The sequence below is a fragment of the Nyctereutes procyonoides genome, unplaced genomic scaffold, assembly GCF_905146905.1.
Source record: "Nyctereutes procyonoides isolate TBG_1078 unplaced genomic scaffold, NYPRO_anot_genome, whole genome shotgun sequence".
NCBI classification, from domain to species: Eukaryota; Metazoa; Chordata; class Mammalia; order Carnivora; family Canidae; genus Nyctereutes; species Nyctereutes procyonoides.
The window spans coordinates 20,217,038-20,237,971 of record NW_026575147.1 but is presented as its reverse complement, the minus strand read 5'-3'; the positions used below and the strand labels follow the sequence as shown (position 1 = coordinate 20,237,971).

At 48.8% G+C, this 20,934-nt stretch overlaps 2 protein-coding genes across 10 annotated transcripts; one reads left to right on the top strand and one right to left on the bottom strand.

The window, feature by feature from the left end:
- Positions 1–378: 378 nt before the first annotated feature.
- Positions 379–9,605, top strand: MINDY1 (MINDY lysine 48 deubiquitinase 1). 2 transcript variants are annotated; one of them, XM_055312098.1, is made up of 11 exons: positions 379–965; positions 4,039–4,141; positions 4,334–4,844; positions 5,217–5,274; positions 5,682–5,746; positions 6,148–6,306; positions 6,833–6,935; positions 7,290–7,432; positions 8,191–8,382; positions 8,695–8,838; positions 9,072–9,605. In XM_055312098.1, the coding sequence occupies exons 3-11, from the start codon at positions 4,401–4,403 to the stop codon at positions 9,150–9,152; spliced, it is 1,389 nt and encodes a 462-aa protein (XP_055168073.1). In that variant the 5' UTR covers positions 379–965; positions 4,039–4,141; positions 4,334–4,400; the 3' UTR covers positions 9,153–9,605. The 2 variants fall into 2 exon arrangements, with proteins under 2 accessions (XP_055168073.1, XP_055168074.1); XM_055312099.1 differs by lacking the exon at positions 4,039–4,141.
- Positions 9,606–9,790: 185 nt separating this feature from the next.
- On the bottom strand, positions 9,791–19,759 carry ANXA9 (annexin A9). Of its 8 annotated transcripts, XM_055312110.1 has the most exons (15): positions 19,631–19,759; positions 19,432–19,506; positions 19,229–19,317; positions 18,393–18,480; positions 18,115–18,211; positions 17,044–17,138; positions 16,744–16,857; positions 16,433–16,523; positions 15,208–15,287; positions 14,991–15,050; positions 14,392–14,476; positions 14,161–14,256; positions 14,017–14,075; positions 10,801–10,923; positions 9,791–10,571 (listed from the first exon to the last, which is right to left on the bottom strand). In XM_055312110.1, the coding sequence occupies exons 4-15, from the start codon at positions 18,465–18,467 to the stop codon at positions 10,509–10,511; spliced, it is 1,038 nt and encodes a 345-aa protein (XP_055168085.1). In that variant the 5' UTR covers positions 18,468–18,480; positions 19,229–19,317; positions 19,432–19,506; positions 19,631–19,759; the 3' UTR covers positions 9,791–10,508. The 8 variants fall into 8 exon arrangements, with proteins under 8 accessions (XP_055168085.1, XP_055168084.1, XP_055168086.1 ...); XM_055312109.1 differs by lacking the exon at positions 19,631–19,759 and having other exon boundaries at positions 18,393–18,478; positions 19,432–19,602; XM_055312111.1 differs by lacking the exon at positions 19,631–19,759 and having other exon boundaries at positions 18,393–18,474; positions 19,432–19,602.
- Positions 19,760–20,934: the final 1,175 nt, after the last annotated feature.

The window sequence follows — 20,934 nt, the reverse complement described above, 5'->3', positions numbered from 1 at the left end:
AAAGGGCCAGAGCCCAGGGGTATTAGATCTCCTGCTTGCTCAGCTAGTTCTCTCCTTGTCTTCCCAGAGTCTGGGGAGTCGTGTAGAGGACCTCCAGGGGCACAGCCCAACCAGGTCCATTTCTAGGGGGAAAAAAAAAGATACATAAAGGCTTAGAAAATAGCAGAATTTCTTTTTACTTTAAATGAATAAATATGCAAATATCGTGCTCTTTGGCACTGCTTCTGTGGGTCCAGACCAAAGGCCTGCCATATCCACGGAGAAAGCTCAAATCCAACCAGCTGCTGCTGTCCAGCCCTGCTCCTCCCCACGCTCCGCAAGGGCACTTGCTCTTCCCTCTTCTCACCAGAGAGGCACAAGCGCTCCGTCCCTTCCAGAGGCAGGCGGAGGGAAGAGAAAGGGTCTGTTGTTTTTCTTTCCTTGTTTCTCTCTCCCTCACTGCTAATCACCAAGCTGCTGACCAGGTCAGAAAGCCCTGATAGAAAATCTCCAGTGCTGGGCAAGCCCCTCCTCCTCCAGGGAGCTTGTCCTTGACTAATTTTTCTTTGTCCCATGGGAAAAAAAAGAGAGAGAGAAAGAGAGAGAGAGAGAGAGAGAGAAAGAAAAAAGAAAAACCACAAACTTCCTTTGAAAATTAGCTCAGAGTCAGGGCCTGGAGCGCACGCCCTAGACTCAGCCACTCAGGAATCCTGAAGACACTCCGAGCGACCTGGGAGCACCTGGGCTGCACTCCTGCCTGCCTCCACCCTTCTCTGGTGACCCCAGTCGTGGATGTGAGCCCGGAAGTGGCCACGACCACGCCAGGACAGCTGCTTGTAAACCTGTGTAGACCTGTGTAAGCTCTGGCCTTGACAGCTGGAAGGCAGCTGGGGCTGCGGTAGCGCCCCTCGTTGTAGCCACCTTCCTGACTGAATAGCCCTTCTGGACCTTCCTCTCAGTCCTGGAACAGCACCCACTTCTTTAAGGTAAAAACTTTCTTCTAACCATTTCCTTTACCTCCCCCGCCCCCTCCCCCCAGTTCTCTTTTTCCTTTGCAGCTCTGGAGAGATGACACGGACTGTCCCTCTCCACTTTTGGTCTCTACAAGTTTGGATTTTGAGAGGAGCTAAGGCAGGAGGAAGATGTAAAAGGGGTGGGCTTGGTGCCTTCATTTACTTCTTTTAATGAAAACTTCCCCCTCTCGCTTGCAAGTTAATAGGCAGGGCATGGGAGCGGTGGTTGACTTACTTGGGGGCAAATTTTTATTTTATTTTTTGGGGGGGAGGGGCAAAATTTTAAACCAGAATGAAGATTTGGGTCAGACTGAGAAGATTACAAGTGCAAAAGTACCTGGGGGTGCGTGTGTCTTAGTGAAGCTACCTACCCATTTTATATGCTTCTTCCAACTTTTGGCTATTTACTGCCGGTGCAAGGGAGGGGCCAGGGCTATTTTAACTATCTCACCCACCACCAGAGGATAATTCCAGCAGGAAGAATGCATGGGACTTGAGAAAAGAAGAGGAAAAGAACAAAATCCTGATTTGTTGTAGTGCCCTCCCCCCTCATCCTTTCCTATGCTGACATACTGGTGCCCACCCACGGGGAGGGCACTTTGTAGAGTAGAAATCCTCCATTCCGTCTCCTGCCCCTCTTAAGACTTAGCCCAGTTAGCTTTGCCCAGTTTCTCCAAGACCCAGCCCGGGTCTCTTTCGGCTCATCCCCCTCGCCAGCTAGCTGCCCAACCCCCACTTAATTATTGATAATTTCTAGCACTGGACGGAAAAGATAAGAAACGCACGCTGCTTTTCTCCAAGCTCTTTTAACTTTCCCAAGCTCTGGCCTCTGTTTCCAAGGCTCAGCCACACTGTCGTTGGGGAGGAGAGGAAAAAAGGAGATGAGAGAGAGGGAAAGCAAAGTGTAAAGTGTGCAGGCAATTTTTGCTAGTCTGATTCTAAATTAACATGTAAATGAGAGGCAGCTATCATGAATTATGTTTGAATCCGGGGGAGGATCAATTTAGGTGACTAGGCTTCTGCTAATAACTTTCTGTCTCTCAACTTCATCTCCCAGGCCTTAACCTAGCCCTGAATTCCTGCCACTTTACAGGAAGGAAGCATAGTGTCAAAGTAGGAGGGAGCAGGAGAGAAGACAGGATTTCTGACCCCAAGTAAAGGGGACAGCGGAACTAAGAAGTTGAAGGTAGATCTTTTCCAAGGGACAGCGTTTATGGCTTTTTATTGTTTGCTATCTACGGCCTTAATTAAATGTCTATGTTGGACTCGATGCTTAGTGCTGATAGAGAGCAGGTTAAACAGGTCTAGGGTTTACATCTAAGATGACCTGGGTGGGAATAGAAAGAACATACACAGAGTAGGTAGATGAATGTAGAGGGAGTATTTCTTTTTTTTTTAAGTTTTTATTTTAATTCCAATGTAATGTACAGTGTTATATTAGTTTCAGGTGTACAGTATAGTGATTCAACTCTTCCGTACACCACCCAGTGCTCATCACAAGGGAGTATTTCTTTTTCTTCTTTTTAAAAGATTTTCTTATTTATTTGAGAAAGAGAGAGAACTCGGTGGAGGGAAGGGGCAGAGGGAGAGGGAGAGAAAGAATCCCCAAGCAGATTCCCCACTGAGCATGGAGCCTGACACACAAGAGCCTGATCTCACAACCCTGAGATTATGACCTGAGCCAAAATCAAGAGTTGGCAGCCCAACCAACTGAGCCACCCAGGCACCCCACAAGGGAGTATTTCTTATATAAATCAATAATCAGCATTTTCACATCTATATAAAGAGTGGGCAAGAGAGTATCTCTGGGTTTAGGTAATTTAAGGGAGCAGAGGGGAACTGAAGAGAAGTTGATACCTCAATTCCTGCTGTCAAGAGTTAACTGTCAGAATTTGCAGGGGAGCAGGCTTTGTACCCCAATCTGAAGTTACTTGCCAGAACCAGTCTGATTCAAGTCCTCCCTGGCCTATATTTCCCCTCTCTGGCCCACAGGAAGCCCCTCCAAAACCTTTTTGCTGTGGTTCAGGATTGTGTAAAGTTTAATAGAGTCCTTTGAGGAAAAAGGCTACTTTCTCACTGGTGTTTCCTCTTTTGGGGCATGAAACTATCCAGCTCTACCTCCGCTCTTCACCCCAAGCACTCTGTGACTGTTAAATCTTTTTTCCCTTGGGGTGAAGAGGAGAAAAGGTAACCCCAAGGATACTTGTGTGTGCTCTGGAGGATCTGTGAACAGCCAGGGTGGTGGGGTTTGGTATGGGGCAGAGGAATTATCACCATCCTGGCTATGGTGGGGGTTACCAACCTGACGCCTATTACAGGGTGAGCTACAGATCACTGTATTAATAACCATGAGTACAGCTGACCCTTGGACAACACAAGGGTTAGGGACACTGACCATTCATACAGTTGAAAATCCATGTATAACTTTTGACTCCCTAAAAACTGAACTAATAGCTTACTGTTGACTGGAAGCCTTACCAAAAACATAAACAACAGTCAGTTAACACGTATTTTGTATGCTATATATATTACATACTACATTCTTACAATAAGGTAAGCTAAAGAAAAGGAAATGTTAGTAGGAAAACTATAAGGGGGCACCTTATAAGGGTGGCTCAGTGATTGAGCATCTGCCTTTGGCTCAGGGCATGATCCCGGGACCTCTGGGATCAAGTCCCATATCAGGCTCCTTGGAGGGAGCCTGCTTCTCCCTCTGCCTGTGTCTGCCTCTCTGTGTGTCTCTTATGAATAAATAAATAAATAAATAATATTAAAAAATCCTGAAGAATACAGCTGAAACTAATGTAAATTGTGTATCAGTTATACTTCAGCAACAAAAAAAGAAAATCATAAGGAAAATACATTTACATTACCGTTCATATATTTACTGAAAAAAATCCGTGGATAGTGGACCTGCCCAATTCAAACCCCTGTTGTTCAGGGGTCAGCTGTACAGTTTTAACATCTCTTGCTCTTTTTCCTTTCTTTCTCCTTTTACTTTCCCTTTCCTCCAACTTTTTTCCATTTCTTGATCTTATCGTTTCAGGGAAGCTGACTCCTTCCAATGACTTCAATCCCATCAGAATCCTGCCTTTCAACCTGAAAGCCCTGTACCCTCATTGGTTCCATGTGGTCACAGCAAGTTAGAGGTGAAGAGCTCAGGCTGGGGCCCTTCTGTTTACCCAGCTGAGAAAGACATACACCCTGTAGCCAGGAGTGACTAGATAGACATTATCTAGCCTTCCATACTATAGTCCTTTGACAAGACTTTTCTGGATCTATTTGCTTTCCAGCCCAATGACTTTCTTCTTATTTGATTGGTCTCTTTTTTACATACCAAGCCTAGATTAGGTAACTCCCTGAGGACAGGAAAGTCTTTTGGTGCCCTTCAGTTGACCTATTCTGACCATGGAACACCATCAACCCGAGCATTCAGCCGCTGGTGAGGGCAGGATTACAGAAGCAGTCAGCCCTGAAAACCGTGAGGTCCTGTCACAACTGGATGAGCACCCCCAGGACAAGGATACTGGAGATGGGGCAGCTGGAGAACAGGAGCCAGTAGGCCACGCTTCGCTGCTGGCCGAGGGCCAGGATCACCTTGAGTCCCCTCCACCTGATGCTAGTTCAAGCCAACTGGGGCCAGCCCACGGGACACAGCCTGAAGTAGAGACATTGGGAGCATGCTCCAGGCAGGAGCTTCCCCTGCCCCCTAGGGCCCGACAGCCTGAGCTAGATTTCTACTGTGTAAAGTGGATCCCCTGGAAGGGAGAACGGACACCCATCATCACCCAGAGCACTAATGGCCCTTGTCCTCTCCTTGCCATCATGAACATCCTCTTTCTTCAGTGGAAGGTAAGAGAGTTTGGATGGGAGCTCAGAAATTGCTAGGACAAGTCCTCTTCCCTGACCCATCTCCTTGATGATCCTGCTGTTCTCAGACCAGGCAAAACTTTCCAGATTATTCTCTGTTTATCTCCAGCTTGAACAAGTGAGATAAGCTATTCATGAAAACAAGACAAAACAAAACAATTCTCTGTTCTACTCTTTTATCTTCTACTGTCTGGCAAATGGGAATGTCTTACAGTTCTTCACAGTCATTCCCTCACTCTAGTTGCAAGCCCGCTTTCCCACCACGCCCTCCCCTTCCCCCCTGTCCTTCTGTGTTTTTCTCCTTCAGTGCTTTCTGAATATACACATGGCCTTGGCCACCCTTTCTGCCTCCAGGTGAAGCTGCCCCCCCAGAAGGAAGTGATTACATCAGATGAGCTCATGGCCCATCTTGGTGAGTGACTAAACCTTGGAGAGGAATTACACAGAAGGTTCAAGAGCTTACACTTTCCACTCAGCCAGAAATCCAGAATATTGAGCAACTGCGCATTTGGGACTCTGATGTGGCAGGGAGGATGAAGGTCTACAGGGCTTCTCTGCAAGGCTGGGGAATGAAAAGCAAAAATCAAGGTGTCAGGAGTCCGGGATTGAAGCCCTGCTTCTGCTCTGAGCTTTCAGTGTGACCTTGGGTGGGCCCTTCACCTTCGTGAGTCTGTTTCTTTCTCTGAGAAATGAAAGGTCTGGATTAGATTTTAAGGCTCCTTACAGCTGTAAAAATCTGTTCCATAACCATTCTCCAGAAGAAGAGGAAGCAGCTGTGGGACAGTTGGGGTGAGCTGATGAAGGGTTTCTGTCTTGTAGGAGACTGCCTCCTGTCCATCAGGCCTCAGGAGAAGTCAGAGGGACTTCAGCTTAATTTTCAGCAGGTGAGGCAAACGTCTGGGGATACAGGAGTTTGCAGGCTTGTATGGGGACACCTAAGCTATGAAGAGAAGCCCTTCTTCTTCTTAAGAAGGTTCCTTGAACTATGATTTCCTTCTAGTATATCTCTGTCCTAGAAAATATGTTCCTTTATATAAGATAAAGAAGGGTTGAGGCAAGAGAGGAATGGAATGGCCTGTAAGAGAATGAGGGAAGAAAAGCAATGAGATTAATTTTTTTATTTCTGGAGCTAGGAGTCAGGGGGGAGGGGAGGCTAGAATAGCCATCGTTTTCTCCTTTTTATCCCCTAGCTTTATTGGAATATAACTGACATCTAACATTCTGTGAATTGAAGGTGTATAACATGGTGGTGTGATACAGTCATCATTTTCTTTTCTAAACCTAGAATGTGGACGACGCGATGACAGTGTTGCCTAAGCTGGCCACGGGGCTGGATGTCAATGTGCGATTCACAGGGGTCTCTGATTTTGAGTATACTCCTGAGTGCAGTATCTTTGACCTCCTTGGCATACCTCTGTACCATGGCTGGCTTGTTGATCCACAGGTGAGGTGGGGGGGGCAAATGAGACTCTTACCCAGCTCAAACTGACAGAGAAGCCAGATTTTGTGGGGTGGGTTTAGGGAGTTAGGGATTAGATTGGCTTGGGAAGGGAATAGGCTTTAGAGGCTGGACCTGGTGCAGAATTCCTTGAATTTTAACCTTTTTTGGGGGGAGGGGTAACATTCAAATACAAGCAAACCCTATACAAATAGGTCAGTTCTTTAGACCAGGAAAATTTCAAGAACCTTTGTTTGTTGTTTAATTTTACTTGTTTATTCGTGAGAGACACACAGAGAGAGGCAGACGCAGGCAGAGGGAGAAGCAGGCTCCATGCAGGGAGCCCAATGTGGGACTCGATCCCGGAACAGTGGGATCATGCCCCGAGCCAAAGGCAGACGCTCAACCGCTGAGCCACCCAGGCGTCCCAATAACCTTTGGTTATAGGGTTGCAATGCTGTGGGCTTGTTTCATTTCCTTTCCCAAAAGATCTTAATTATTTTGCTACTACCCCATCCCACTGCCCATGCAGAGCCCTGAGGCTGTGAGTGCAGTTGGGAAACTGAGTTACAACCAGCTGGTGGAGAAGATCATCACCTGCAAGCACTCTAGTGACACCAACCTGGTGACAGAAGGTAATATCCCTGCTTTCTTTTCTGTAGATCTTATGTGGAGGGAGTGATGGCCACTTCAGTTTGTTGTTTATTGTCTGTCTACCCCGCACCACATCCCACTAGAGTGTGAACCCCACGAGGGAGAGTCAGGGGGATTGCCCATTGCATTCAGTACCTAGAGCGGTGCCTGGCACAGGGCGGCCACTCAGTAATGGTTTGTTGGATGAATGAATGCAGCCAGGCTTCAAGGGATTTCACAAGGTGGGATCCTCCTCCTTAGGGCTTTTGACAGGGATCTGGAGGATCCTTCTTCCTAACGTGGACTTTGTATTGAAGCTAAGCCCCTCATCCCCCAATTTTGTGCCCTCCCGGCAGGCCTGATCGCAGAGCAGTTCCTGGAGACCACCGCAGCACAGCTGACCTACCATGGACTGTGCGAGCTAACAGCAGCTGCCAAGGAGGGTGAACTTAGTGTCTTTTTTCGAAACAACCACTTCAGCACTATGACTAAGCACAAGGTAATGAGATTTTAGAGATGCAGGGGTGGGACGTGGGATGTGCTGTCACTCGTGGTTTTTTCTTCTGGGTCAGTGTGTCAGGCAGGATAAGTTAGATTAACCTCAGGTAACAAATGGCCCCTAAAATCCCTGTGGTTTATTTCTCATGCTGGCTGGCCATTGTGGATTAGCTGCTATTCTGTCCTGCATCGTCTTCTCTCTGGGACCCAGGCTGACAAAACAGCCTTAATCTGGAATCTGGAAGGGAAAAGAGAGAGAGGTACCCCATGCACTAGCTTTTAATGCTTCTGCCTAGAGATGACATGTGTCAGTCTGGCTACTTTCTCACTGGTCAGAGCAAGCCTTAAGGAATAGGCTTGCCCTCAATGGGACAGGAAAGTAAAATCCTCTCCCAGCAAGGGAATGGAATTAAATGGATGAGGGAAAGGTCTTTGACTCTCAAAGGATTTATTCTGGTAGCCATCAGATGAACCCAGAGAACCACAGGAAGTAGGGTATGAAGCAGCATCTTGTGTGGGACCCCCACCCCAAGGACTCCCACTTGACCACAGGGACTGCCATGTTCACACCCAGCTGAGCGTACACTCAGACATCCCTTCCTTCTCCCCACAGCTATAAAAGATGTGTGTGCTCACACTGACATGGTCCAGGCAGCGCCATAGGCGATTGCAATGGTCTCTGCATTTCAGCTGATCTCTGGCAGTGAAGTGCCTCTGCGTCACCTACCCCACCAACGAACTTTGTCCTCCTCTCTACAGAGTCACTTGTACCTACTGGTCACTGACCAGGGATTTCTGCAGGAGGAGCAAGTGGTGTGGGAGAGCCTGCACAATGTGGATGGTGACAGCTGCTTCTGCGACTCTGACTTCCACCTGAGCCATTCCCTGGGCAAAGGGCCCGGAGCAGGAGGGGGCAGTGGCTCCCCCAAAGAGCTGCGGCAGGTAGACCAGGTGTGTGGGGCCAGTAGGAAGGGGGCAGAGAGCCCATCCTCTAATGAGCTCTTCACCATAAGTGAGTGGCATGCACATTTCATCATTTAGACATCATGACACATGACACCTGTGCCCCTTAACTGTCACCTTCAGACCACCTTGGTACTTGGAGTATGTCACCACAGATAATGTACTTGGCTGTGTGTTTTGCCCTGGAGGAGAAGCTGGAGAATTTGAAGAAGAAAAATGGGTTGGAAACCTAAAGCCAGCCTGGATAGCCCCCAGGCCCCAGTGACCTCACTACTTTTGCTCTGCCCTGCCTCTCTCTAGGACTACCTGATTGCCTTGTCCCTCCAGCAACAGCCACAGGGCACGTTGGGTCTCAGTGACTTGGAGCTGGCCCAGCGGCTTCAGCAAGAGGAGTACCAGCAGCAACAAGCAGTCCAGCCTGCACCAGTGCGGGCCTCACCACAGGTGAGGGCTGCTGGCTGGGGTGGTCCGAGGGGCCGAGCTCCACCTTGCTCCTGCCCTGTCCACACACTTGTCCTTGTGATTCCTAACTCGTCTCTTCAAAGTGTCCCTCTCCTGTGGGTCCCGTCTTACCTTTCTCTCCCCAACTCCCCTCCTGACCCTGCCCTACTTCCATCTAGAATCTGTCGTTTTGCTCTTCCAGGCTGATGCGTGACCCATTGTTAAATCCCATACAGGGGAGAGGAGCCGCATCTGGACGTCCAGTCGGGGAGCGTCGTCAGAGGCCGAAACAAGAGTCAGATTGTGTCCTCCTGTAGCTTGGCCCCATGCTGGGGCTGCCCTGCCTCTTCTTTTAGAGGTGACGGCTCTTCTGCTTGCTCCCCCAGCTCAAGCCCTGAGATATGCAGGGTAACGCATTTATAGACTGTTGGGGATCAGAGCGGGCAGTAAATGCCAAGGTCAGACTCAGTAATATCCTGCCCTCATGTGCTGCCACCTTCTCTCTGCCTCCCAGTCATCCAGGGCAACATTGGGGTTGGTGGGGTGAGGATTCCTAGTTCCCAGCTCCTGCTCCCCAGTACAGTCACACTAATATACAGACTCAGGCTCCAGGGTGAGGTCCCTGTCTAGAATGCATCTTCCCTGCTTCTACCCCTGACTGGCTGGGTCATTGGTGATCCTGCTGGCCTGTCTCCCGATTGTTTCAGGGTTTCTATCTCCATTATTTGTAATGCTTTCCTAGGGGTTTGGAAATAAAACTTCTTTCTTGAGATCTGTTGTTTGCATTCCCCTGCAACAGTGGGGTTAAGTATTTGACCCAAATAAGGAATGCAAAAAGATGGGGGAGGTTATAGAGGCCCGGAGAGTTGCTTTGCTTGTCATTTCTAATAGTGCCAGCAGGGGGAACCAAAGCCTGCTCCCCCCCACCCCCAAGTCCCAGCTTTGGAAGATCCAATTTGGGGGTTGTATTTATTTATTTGAGAGAGAGATCATGAGCAGGAGGGGAGATAGAGGGAGAAGCAGATTCCCACCAGGAACCTGACTCAGGACTCCATCCCAGGACCCTGGGATCATGACCTGAGCCGAAGCCAGACACTTAACCAACTGAGCCATCCAGGCCCCCTTTGCTACCTCTATTTCTGACCTCATAGGGCTCCTGTTTCTCACTTACTTTGTCTGGAAATTTCCTGGGGAAGAGAGAATAATGGCGGGGGTGGGGGGGTTGGACTTCAAGGTGAGGGGCTTGTTGCAGCACCAGAGCCTGTTGAATATCCAAGGGCACATCAAAGGCAGCTCCAACTTTAAGGCCTCCTCCCAGCCCATGTCCTGCTCCACCCAAACTTCAATCAGGGAACACAAACAACAGTGAAGTTTGCCAAAAGAATTCAAGAATCAGTGAGATGGTCTGGCCAGGGTATGGGAAGGATGAGTAGGGCAGAAACCATCCAAGCGCTGCCTATACCCAAGACAGAGCTTGGGGACGCAGGTGCAGGCATCACTTTGAGATGAGGAAATTAAGGGATTCAAAAGAAACTTCAAATTCTACTCTCAACAAGAAGCTGGAGCATGTGATACTCAATGAAGCGTTATCCTATTTGGAGGCCCAGCTGGTATAGGCTTGGCCACACATGGGGATCTCAGATCCTTGAATGTCATGGTGTTCCAGGGAGGCCTCAAAGGTCTTCACCTCTGCATAGGGCTAGTAGGGCTGACCGGCAGTCCCCTTTCACTGCATCCTGCAGACAGGAGAGTCCAATGTTAGACCCCACTGACACCATTGCCCAAGTATTGTTTCCTCCCTTGTGCTGGCCCAGAACTGTCTGATGTCAAGAGCTGTGTACTAAATTAACCAAAAACTCATGAGTTCTCCAGAGCATGAACATGTTTGGTGGTGTGCAGGGAGGGCAGAGTGGAGGGGAGGGGTGAAGCTCTGGGCCTCCAGGTTAAGAAGTAGCTAAGTCTCACCTGGAGAGAAGAGTAGAGGGACTTGCCAAATTTCTTTTTGAACTCAGCTCGGATGCTTAGAAGGTCAGTCTCACTTCGAGAGATAAGGATGCGCATCAGGACTTGGTAATTGGGTTTGATGTCCTGGAAGATGGAGAAACAGAATGGGGGGAGGGTGGTGGCAAGATTCTCACAGAGTAGAGACTTGACAGGATGGTAAATTACTCTAGAAAGGGGAAGCACGGGACACCTGGGTGGCTCAGCAGCTGAGCGTCTGCCTTTGGCTCAGGGTGTGATCCTGCAGTCCCGGATCAAGTCCCGCATTAGGCTCCCTGCGAGGAGCCTGTTTGTCACTCTGCCTGTGTCTCTCTCTGCCTCTCTCTCTCTGTGTCTCTCAAGACTAAATAAATAAAATCTTAAAAAAAAATAAATAGGAAGGGGAAGTGAGGTGTGAGTTCAGGGAAAAGAGAAGAGTACATTATCTAAGAGCAAAATTTGGGAACCCTGGGTGACGCAGCGGTTTGGCGCCTGCCTTTGGCCCAGGGCGCGATCCTGGAGACCCGGGATCAAATCCCACATTGGGCTCCTGGTGCATGGAGCCTGCTTCTCCCTCTGCCTATGTCTCTGCCTCTCTCTCTCTCTCTCTCTGTGAGACTATAATAAATAAAACAAAATTAAAAAATTTTTTTTTTAAAATAAGAGCAAAATTTATCTTTGTCCACCCTCATGGAAGGTATGCAGCAGGAAAGATCAGCCTCTGTGGGAGTGGCTGGGGTAGTTCTCTTTCTGGCCATGTCACTAGCTTAGAGCCTCATTCCTCAATATCTCAGTGGTGGGCAGCTCCCAAGGCAGTTACTCAAAAAAAGATGGGAAAGACTTGCTGCCCATAAAGAGTTCCAGCATGAAAGCCAGGAAGTTTTTAACTTCCAAGGTAGTGAGTGTCCAAAGAGGATATACCAGCCTATCCCCAAAATGAGTTGTTGGGGCTCTGATAAGCAGGAGGGTCATGTGACTTCCTGATAGGCAGGAGGGTCATGTGACTTCCTGATAGGCAGGAGGGTCATGTGAGCAGACGCTCAGGAGGGTCTGAGCCTGACCTACCAGGGCCACCTCACATCCCCATCTATATACATCAGTTTCTCCTGTTTGGATTCCTGGGGTGCAGCATCACTTGTCACACCAAGCCTCCTGCCTTTTGGTTAAAGAAGGTAGTGGAGGGTTCAGTTTCAAAAATAAAGGTACAATACGTGAATTATAATTATAAATCATGAATCATAATTGATTATATGAAGTCATTAGTTACAACTGATTATAATAAATGTGTTATCAGGAGAGATTTCTAAATAAAAACTTTGGTTGCAAAACTCCTATTTATGTCATGGGCTGTGCACCAGTGCTGTCACAATTTCCTAATAGCTTCTTTCCCAGTAGTTTCCTGGTACTTGACTCATGAGACTTCCCACAATTGCCTGATACCCACCTTTATGGCATCCACACAGATCATAAGTTCCCATGGAAAAAAAAGAAAATAAAATGAGGAAGTAACAACAGGATGCCATATTTCATTTGGACCTCATTGTCAGTGTGCCTGTTGGCTACTTTATCTTCAATTTCATGTATCATCAATCTTGTGGTAAAAACTGCTGATTGCTCTGCAGTATCTATTCTTCCTGTCTTCCAACTCTTACTACTCCAAAGTTGTAGAACTGGGGCAAGGCACTCATTAACTGAATATTCCCATTGGTGCACAAGCACCCTTTCTACCAAACCTACATTAAACATAATTCTTGCCTTGTTACTTGAGAATGTACTTGGCCAACTCATACTTCCCTAGGATCTTTTAATAAACATTCATTCTATGGTTCAGATTGGTCCAAATTTTCCGGAATCAGCCTTCACTGAATGTCACTTTTCTGAATAAATATGTCACAATCTATGTTTTCAAATATTTCTCACAAGAGAATAAGACAGAAGTTTTTCCTTTTTAAAACAAGTTTGGTGGGCAGCCCGGGTGGCTCAGCAGTTTAGCGCCGCCTTCAGCCCAGGGCGTGATCCTGGAAACCCGGGATCTAGTCCCACATCAGGCTCCCTGCATGGAGCCTGCTTCTCCCTCTGCCTGTGTCTCTCATGAATAAATAAAATCTTAAAAAAAAACAAATTTGGCAATCCAAATACATTATAATCATTTATTGCTTCAATACAAGTTTGTTTATGACAGGAATTTAGAAAATTTACTGTCAAAATTGAAATCTCCACTGGTGATGAAACAAGTGCATATATGTACTGTCTTCTGAATACCTGCCATGATGGTTTCTTAGTACACAAGAAGCTATGCCATCTGCCAAAATGATAACTAATTTTATCTTCTTAAAAATTTGGGTGAGTTTTTAATTTATAGGTTTTAGGGACAGTTGTACTAATAGGAGACCTAGCTCAATGAGCAGAATGACTGGATTCTGTTTGTGGAATCACCAGTTTAAGTGTGGATAGCAAAGTCTGACCATTGTGGAGAAAGGTGGTCCTGAGTGCTAAGAACTCTTATGGTATAGCTTGTAGTTCAGACCAATACCTATATTTTAGAGCAGGAGTTGACACATGGCAGTAAAATGTCCTGGAAGACCATTAGGTATATGTGATTTTTAATTATTTTTAAATTCCAGTATAAATAACATACAATGTTATGTTAGCCATATGTGTTTTATAGGAAGCCTAAATGGTTCATTAGCTGTATGAACTTGGGCAAAGAACTTAACTTTTCTGTACCTCAGTTTTTTCATCTATAAAACAGGGATGGAGTGTGGCTGTGAATATTAATTGAAATGTGTGTAATGAGCTCATCATAGGCTCTGGAGAATGATGAGCAAGAAATGCTGGCTCTTGTCATTACTCTTGCATTATCACCATCATTATTCTGGCAACAACTGAAATTGGACAAGGTGCTGTCTTAGAGAGCAAATTCATACCTATATTTGGCCACCTATATATCACTTAGGCCAAAATTTTAGTTTTCGTGCCCTTTTGAGTCAACTAATTTAGCTTTAACGCCAGCTCACTCCTCTAATTCTTGACAAGGCAGTTTGTCAACCTAGGAGAAGAGAGCTGCTATGTTTACAAAGTAAATATGAGATCAGATCGTTACATCAGCAACAGTGTGAAACTTCCTCTCTCTTGCCCAGAAGATGCCACCCCCCCCCCAGTTTTTGTTCCAAAGGGAGGGAAAAGAGGCATCCCTCTCACCTGGAGGGCTTGATGAAGTTTATCAGCAAAATACAGTGGTGTGTTCTTGATCACTGAGGCTGGAAGCAAAGAGGGAGAGATGAAGAGACAGATAGCTCCCATGCCAGGTGAGAGCCTAACCCACATATTCTGAGCCAGCCCTACCTAGGCTGAGCAGAGCTGCCCGGGCGTCTCCGTGGAAACGGTTCTGGACGGTCTTCTCTAGCTCATGCCCGGTACACCGCTGGTACTGATCAAACACTTGTGTGTGGGATGTAGTTAGAAAGATAAATGGGAACAGGGGTGGATTATCACAGAGAAGGATGAGCCCTCCCCACATTTCTCAGCCAAAACATTATTAGAGTAAGCTAGGAATACAAGAAGTTTCGTGTGTACCTCGGATGAGGTGTTCGAGATTTCGCTGGGTGAAGATGAGGACCCACGTGCCCTCTGTGCTGGGCGCTTCAGCCTGTTTTAGTGCCTGGGAAAGAGGAGTAAACCAGGATCATTGGTTGGGGGCAGGGGAGCCATGGTTGCAATGTTCCCCAAATCCATCATCATGATGATGGAAATGGGATTCAGCAGGGAAAAGCTTAATTGAACCTATAAAGTAGTTGCTTTTATTTATGGCTAAAACAAATAAAAAAGGAATGGGGCTAAGGGAGGGGTTCTGCCCTCATAGCTCAATTCTCCAATTTGCGGGAATCAAGGAATTAAATAATCTCCAAGTGAAGTTGTGAGGAGGGTGCCCCCACCGAAATGTCCATGAGAGGAGAATCTGTCCATTGACAAGCTTCTTTCCTGCTAGTTCAGGAATCAGAGGCTAAAAGAGTGATAGGCTTCAGATGGTCACTATCTGACACTTCAGGTCCTCACATGTCAATGAGGCAAGGAGAGGTTTGCAGGACAAGTGGATACATATGTCCCTGGCCTAGGATATGGTAGAGGGGGATGTCTTACATGCATGGCTGTGCAAACTCCTCGCTCCTGCTCACCTGGACATCTTGTTCCACCAGGTTATAGTCAATGATTCCAGAGTATCTGTCACGGACCCCCTAGGATAAACTCTCTTAGGACTCTGAGGGTAGCTTTTTATCCCCAGGACAACCAACCAAAACCTGGTCTCCCCTCAAAGCCTTCTCATGCTAATCATACCAGAGCAATGCTCTCCACTCTCCGCCAGCCCCTCCCCTGCAGGTCAGTCCTCCTCACCTTGGCCAGGGCCAAGAGCAGTTCCTGCAAGATGTCACTGGTCTCAGATTTGATGTCTTCCTCAGCCTCTACCTGGAAATCTGGGGTGGGGTCAGGACCTCTCTGAATCCTCTCAGTTTTTCCCAGTGTAGACATTCCCTGTTCAATGCCCAACACGCTGTGCCTTGCCTACACTGCCATCTCCTGCTTGGGGTGGCTTGGATGGCTGCTGGTTCCCAGGATGTAAGGCAGAAGCACCATCGTGGCCACCCTGAAAACATCCCTAAGCTGTGAGTAACCCATGCATCACGGGGTGCCAACCTGCTAGGAGAAGGGGGCATCTGTTATTCGAGGGGTAGACGGGCAGTCAAGGGGGGTATGAAAACCCACATTATGAAGCCAGATGGCTAGGGCCTGGCCCCCTTTCTGGAGCCAAGGAGAAGTGAGGTGGAAGGATGTGAAGATGTGAAAGAAGAGAGGGAAAAGAAAAACAGAAGCAAGAAGTGAGAAGTAGGAGAGGGATTAAGACAGGCCAAGAATGGACACCAGATGAGGATGAGAAAAGGCCAGTTAGCAATCAGTGGGTGAGGGATGTGGCAGCCACACAGGAGCCTGAGGGGTAATACCTATGACTTAGAGAGACTAAGTCCCCACCTTTCCCCCCCTGGCTGTAGCAAGGTTCCATTTAGTCTGGGATGTGGTATGAAGGCAGAATCTGGAAGGGGCTGGGAAGATGACATGGGTCCCCTTGGGACTGTCACAGTGCCCAACATTGTCATTACCTTGGAATCTGCCCTGAAGCCCCAGACTAAGATGGCTAATTGTTGCTTCTCTTTCCTTCCTTCCTTCCTTCCTTCCTTCCTTCCTTCCTTCCTTCCTTCCTTCCTTCCTTCCTTTTTTTTTTTTTAAGATTTTATTTATTTGAGAGAGAGAGCATGAGTTGGGGGGAGATTTGAGGGGTGGGAGAAGCAGACTCCTGAGCAGGGAGCCCGATGTGGGGCTTGATCCTAGGACCCCAAGATCATGACCTGAACTGAAGGCAGATATTTAACCGACTGAGCCACCCAGGAACCCTGCTTCTCTTTCTTTAATGATCATATCTGGCTCTTGCCCTGGGGAGACAGAATTGGCAAGGGTGGGTGGGCGGAGAGACTCAGAAGGAATATTGCTGGATGCTTGCCTGTAGGGAGTGCCAGAGAGGGGGGACTGCCCTGCCATCCCCTCTCCCCTCTCCTTCCACTCTTACTCTGTTTGTAGACCGTCAGGCACTCCTGCAGGTGGGGTGCACTTCGGGTGGCAAGAATTTCCAGGGCCACATCCTCAGCAGGACCTGAGTTCTACAAGATGCGGGGAGGCCACTCTGACGCCGAGTCATGTCATTAGAATGGCAGAGAGCAGAGGCCACCACCTGTCCTTTTAGGGGTCCATATGGGCTGTTTAAAGAGGGCCTCTGCCAAATCGATTCCTCTGGGGTGGGCAAAGGCAAGTCAGTCAACTCCCTCCTCCCCTCAGTGGTTCTTACTTCCTAGACACCCAGCGAGCCTTCTCTCCTGGTACCTTCAGGGCTGTCCTCAATTCCTGGGCATCGAACTGGGCTGCAGACTGCAGCAAAGCTATCACAATCCTCTCAAGGTTGCCAGAGAGTGCTGCCTGCAGGGACTTCAGCAGGTCCTACAACAGATGACCCCCATGGCAGAGAAGAGGCATGATGCAGAGGACCCCAGATGCGTGGGGAGGTTTGGGGATATTTGGCTGGTGTCTTTCTAAGGCCAGAAGCACCAGCTGCCCCTCTCTCAGCTGCTATGGCTGTACTCCAAGTCTTCCGGGGAGGGGGCTCTGGTAAGTCAGTGGCCTCACCTGCTGGGTGCGCTCCTGGAAGGCTTGACAGATGAGCTGCCTTTGCTCTCTGGTCCTGTTGGTCAACACGCCCATGATGGCACTGCAGTCCACACCTGAACCCAGATGAGGGTTGGGCTATCAGCTCGCCAGGACCCAAGAGAGTCTTTAGGGGCAGGGATCCCCCTGCCTCATTGGACTTGAAGCCTCCAGGGGAAGAGAGGAAAAGATCCAGGAAAGAGCTGTGCAGGACGGGGTAGGGACTACAACACCCTCACTTCCTTTTTTTTTTTTTTTTCCTTCAAAGATCTTATTTATTTATTCATGAAAGACACAGAGAGAGGCAGACACATAGGCAGAGGGAGAAGCAGGCTCCCTGCAGGGAGCCCAATACGGGACTCGATCCCAGGACCCTGGGATCATGATCTAAGCCAAAGGCAGATGCTCAACCCAAGTTGGGAGTCACCCAAGTGCCCTCCCCACTTCCATTCAGCCTCAAAAGAAGATGCAGGAGTGCCTGGATGGCTCAGTTGGTTAAGCATCCAACTCTTGATTTCAGCTCAGATCATGATCTTAGGGTTGTGGGATCAAGCCCCACACTGGGCTCCAGGCTCAGAAGGGAGTCTGCTTAAGATTCTCTTCCTCTCCTACTGCCCCTCCCCCTACCACTCACAACACACTTTCTCCCCCCCCCAAAAAAATAAATAAAAATAAAAATAAGAAGATGCAAATAGATTCAAAATGACATGTGAACCTGACCCAAAATCAGGAGAAGGTGGAGGGAGAAATGGCTCGGTGATCATGGACTTAGATTAGAATCCCAGCCCTGCCATTATGAGCTGTGTGACATTGAGCCAGCCTCTTTATCTCACCAAGCCTGTTCCCTCACCTGTAAAATAGAAATAAGACTTACCTCACAAGGGTGTCCTAAGAATGGGAATGACATACCTCTCATGGTACTTGATATACGAGAATTAAGGCATTCCACAAACATTTATTGAACAACATCACTTCCTCCTTCCGAAGTCCTTCCTAGTCTGCAGACTGGTTTCTAAAAGATGTATTCCCCCGTGCAGAGGGAAAGGGGCTCACCTTGGCCTGCAATGGCCCTCAGCAGCCTTTGCACATCCTTGTCCACGCTGAAGCTCAAGAATGTCCTGAGGGTGCCCAGGGTTCCCCAGGCTGCAGTCTGTAAGAGCATGAGGGGTAGGGGGCTGGAGGAGCATCTCAGATCCGCACAGATCTTGTCCCAGTGCCTCAGCATGGCCCTTGACATGGTCTCAGGGCCTGCTCTCCTATTCCCATCCCTCATCCTCTCACAGCCCGAGAGCTGATGTAGTAACAACGATCCCAGAAACCACAGCCCCTACCTTGTTGGCAAGGCCCAGGTGGCTGAGGATCTCCTGGGTCAGGGATGGTCTGGTCTTCCCACTGGTCACAGACATGGTATGACTAGCTCTCCCGGGGAAAGAAACAGAAGCCACCTGACAAGAACTTCCTGACCCTCTGGGCCTCTTTTATGATCCCCAGACCCCTAGGGCCCACCTCCCATGTCCTTCCTGTTCCTTCCCCACATTGCAGAAAGAAAAGAACATCAACCTGCTTGGCAAGTTTGGGAGTCCAAATGGAGGGGTAATGGGGGGGGGCCCCATCTTCCCCACCTCTCACCCCCTCCTTCAGGAAGCAAGGATTGATTAGGAATGCTGCTAGAGGGATACCTGGGTGGCTCAGTCAATTGACTGTCTGCCTTTAGCTCAGATCATGATCCCAGGGTCCTGGGATCGAGTCCTGCATCGGGCTCCCTACTCAGTGGGGAGCCTGCTTCTTCCTCTCCCTCTCTCTCTGCCCCTCTCATCAGCTTGTGCATGTGTGCGAGCTCTCTCTCTCTCTCAGATAAATAAATAAAATGTTAAAAATAAAAAAAAAGGGAATGCTGCTAGAAATAGCATCAAACAAACCCTCCCTGACTCCAAAGTGGGTCCTTAGGCTCCCAAACTTTGGTCTCCAGTGGATGACCCCCCTCTGAGATTACACATCCCTTCCTTCTGGGGGCCTGGTGAGGTGTTCCTGCAGTGGTGCAGGGGAAGTGAGGCAAGGTAGCAGGATAAAGTACGTAGAGTGGGAAAGAACAACTCCTCAAATACCTCCCTACCTTCAGCCCCAGCCCAGGAGGAAGCCCCTGCCCCCTGCCCATCTGGCTGCCTACCTGCTGCCCACCTTTCACCTTTGGAGTCTCTGGCAGTGATCTTCAGGTCAGTGGGGCTGATGTGTGTGTTCCTTTGGGTACATGGGTGCCTAGACAAGGGAGCAAGCACTCACATTAGAAAAAGAAAACTTTCTCCCTCTCCCAAGGGATCAACAAGATTTTTTCCCCTCCCTTCCCCCAGAGGGCCCAGGTCCAGTGCTTACCCAGAGGTGCCAGGGGCGAGATGGCAGTTATAGCCTGGCAGCTGCCTGTGTCAGCACCAGCTTCTGTGTGGTCTGCTAGAGGAGAGAGCGCGTGTGCAGCCCAGGCCGGGCAGCCAGTCAGATGACCTCTCTAGAAGCCAGCCCAGCTGTCGCCTCGGGCTCTGGCCCCTCCCAAATGTGGGAGAGGACCGGGCTGTACCTGGTCCCACAGGCAAGCTCCTCCCTCTCAAGCATCTTTCCCTCTAGAAGCCAGCCCACTGGGAGAATTCTGCTCAGCTTCCAGCAGCCCAGCTGGACACAAGAGGCTTTGTGTGGTGCTTTCCTTCTGGGGCCAGGCTGGGACCATAGAAACCCAGTCTTTAAGTCCAGCTTCTGACCTGGCTCTGCCTTTGGCTCCAGCTCCCTGGGGGGACAGGTCAGACAGGCTCCAGGCTGATTTAGAGGCTGATAGAGAAAAACCTGTTGGGGCACATACCAGCAGGGCACCCCAACCCACACCCCAGAGGGGGTCCTAACCCCCAAATTACCTGACTACTACTACCTTATCAGAGCCAGTCAGCCTGGGTGGGAAGGGCAGGGGGGACTGTTTAGATCTGTGGGGGAAGAAAGAGCACAGGCATTTAAGGGTGAGAGCAGATAAGCAGAGGAAGAGAGAAAAATGCAAAGAGTGTTCCCCGTGGACAGAAGCATCACGATCCCAAAAGGCAAAGGGAAATAGGAACCTTCCCACAGGAAAGGGTTCCTGTGTCTAGATTCTGTCTGGTGCCTTTTGGCTGCCAGGGTTGTTGTAGCTGTAGCGAGGCAATGTTAGCAGCTGGGGTTGGGGCTGTCAGTGCACAGAGCAACAGGTGAACAGCCCTGAGGAGCCCCAGGAGCCCCTGAGCAGGCAGTCACTTGAGCCTCCCAGCCAGCTCGCTGGGATCTAGGAGCTGTCTCTTTCCTGCTCCCCGCGAGGGTTCAGGTAGGGCCTGGGCACAGAAGCTCCAGAGCACTTTCCACCCCTTTGCCACTCTCCTTGCCAAGCAAGGCCCTCCCTGGTGTTCTTATGTCCCTGAGGATTGACCTGCCCCTCTTCCACAGGGAAGACTAGGCCTAAGAATGCACAGAGGGAGATTTCCTTGGTGGCAATCACTGCTTCTCACTTTGTCTCCTGTTCAAGTGGAAAGCATCCACCAATTTTTGCTGTGAGAATGTGGGTTTAAGCCCCTGCCCTGCCACTTGTTCTCTTCTGTAACCTCAGTTAGTCATTTCAGATTTCTTTTCTTTTTTTTTCATTTCAGATTTCTATGTCTTTTTCTTTACCTGAAAAAAAAGGGGGGGACTATTGAGAGAGGCTGATGTGTGTAGAGGGGTCCTCCTGGGCCCCCAAGAATAGCCATCCTGGAATAGCTGAATTAGGTAACATATGTTACCTAATTCATATGGGGGATTTTCTCTGCATTTGGCAGAGAAAAATGCCTTGAAAATAAGGCTGCCAATTTAAAAAATAAAGATACAGGATAC

What these genes read in the sequence shown, in the direction of transcription:
- MINDY1 (XM_055312099.1), top strand. Translation starts at nt 4,401, where the DNA reads ATGGAACACCATCAACCCGAGCATTCAGCCGCTGGTGAGGGCAGGATT. An exon ending in GCTGGCTTGTTGATCCACAG is followed by an intron (nt 6,307 to 6,832) that starts GTGAGGTGGGGG and finishes CTGCCCATGCAG; the next exon opens with AGCCCTGAGGCTGTGAGTGC. An exon ending in CACCAACCTGGTGACAGAAG is followed by an intron (nt 6,936 to 7,289) that starts GTAATATCCCTG and finishes CCCTCCCGGCAG; the next exon opens with GCCTGATCGCAGAGCAGTTC.
- ANXA9 (XM_055312110.1), bottom strand. Translation starts at nt 18,467, where the DNA reads ATGTCTGTGACCAGTGGGAAGACCAGACCATCCCTGACCCAGGAGATC. An exon ending in AATTGAGGACAGCCCTGAAG is followed by an intron (nt 16,524 to 16,743) that starts GTACCAGGAGAG and finishes CGCATCTTGTAG; the next exon opens with AACTCAGGTCCTGCTGAGGA. An exon ending in TCTCGAACACCTCATCCGAG is followed by an intron (nt 14,257 to 14,391) that starts GTACACACGAAA and finishes CCCACACACAAG; the next exon opens with TGTTTGATCAGTACCAGCGG.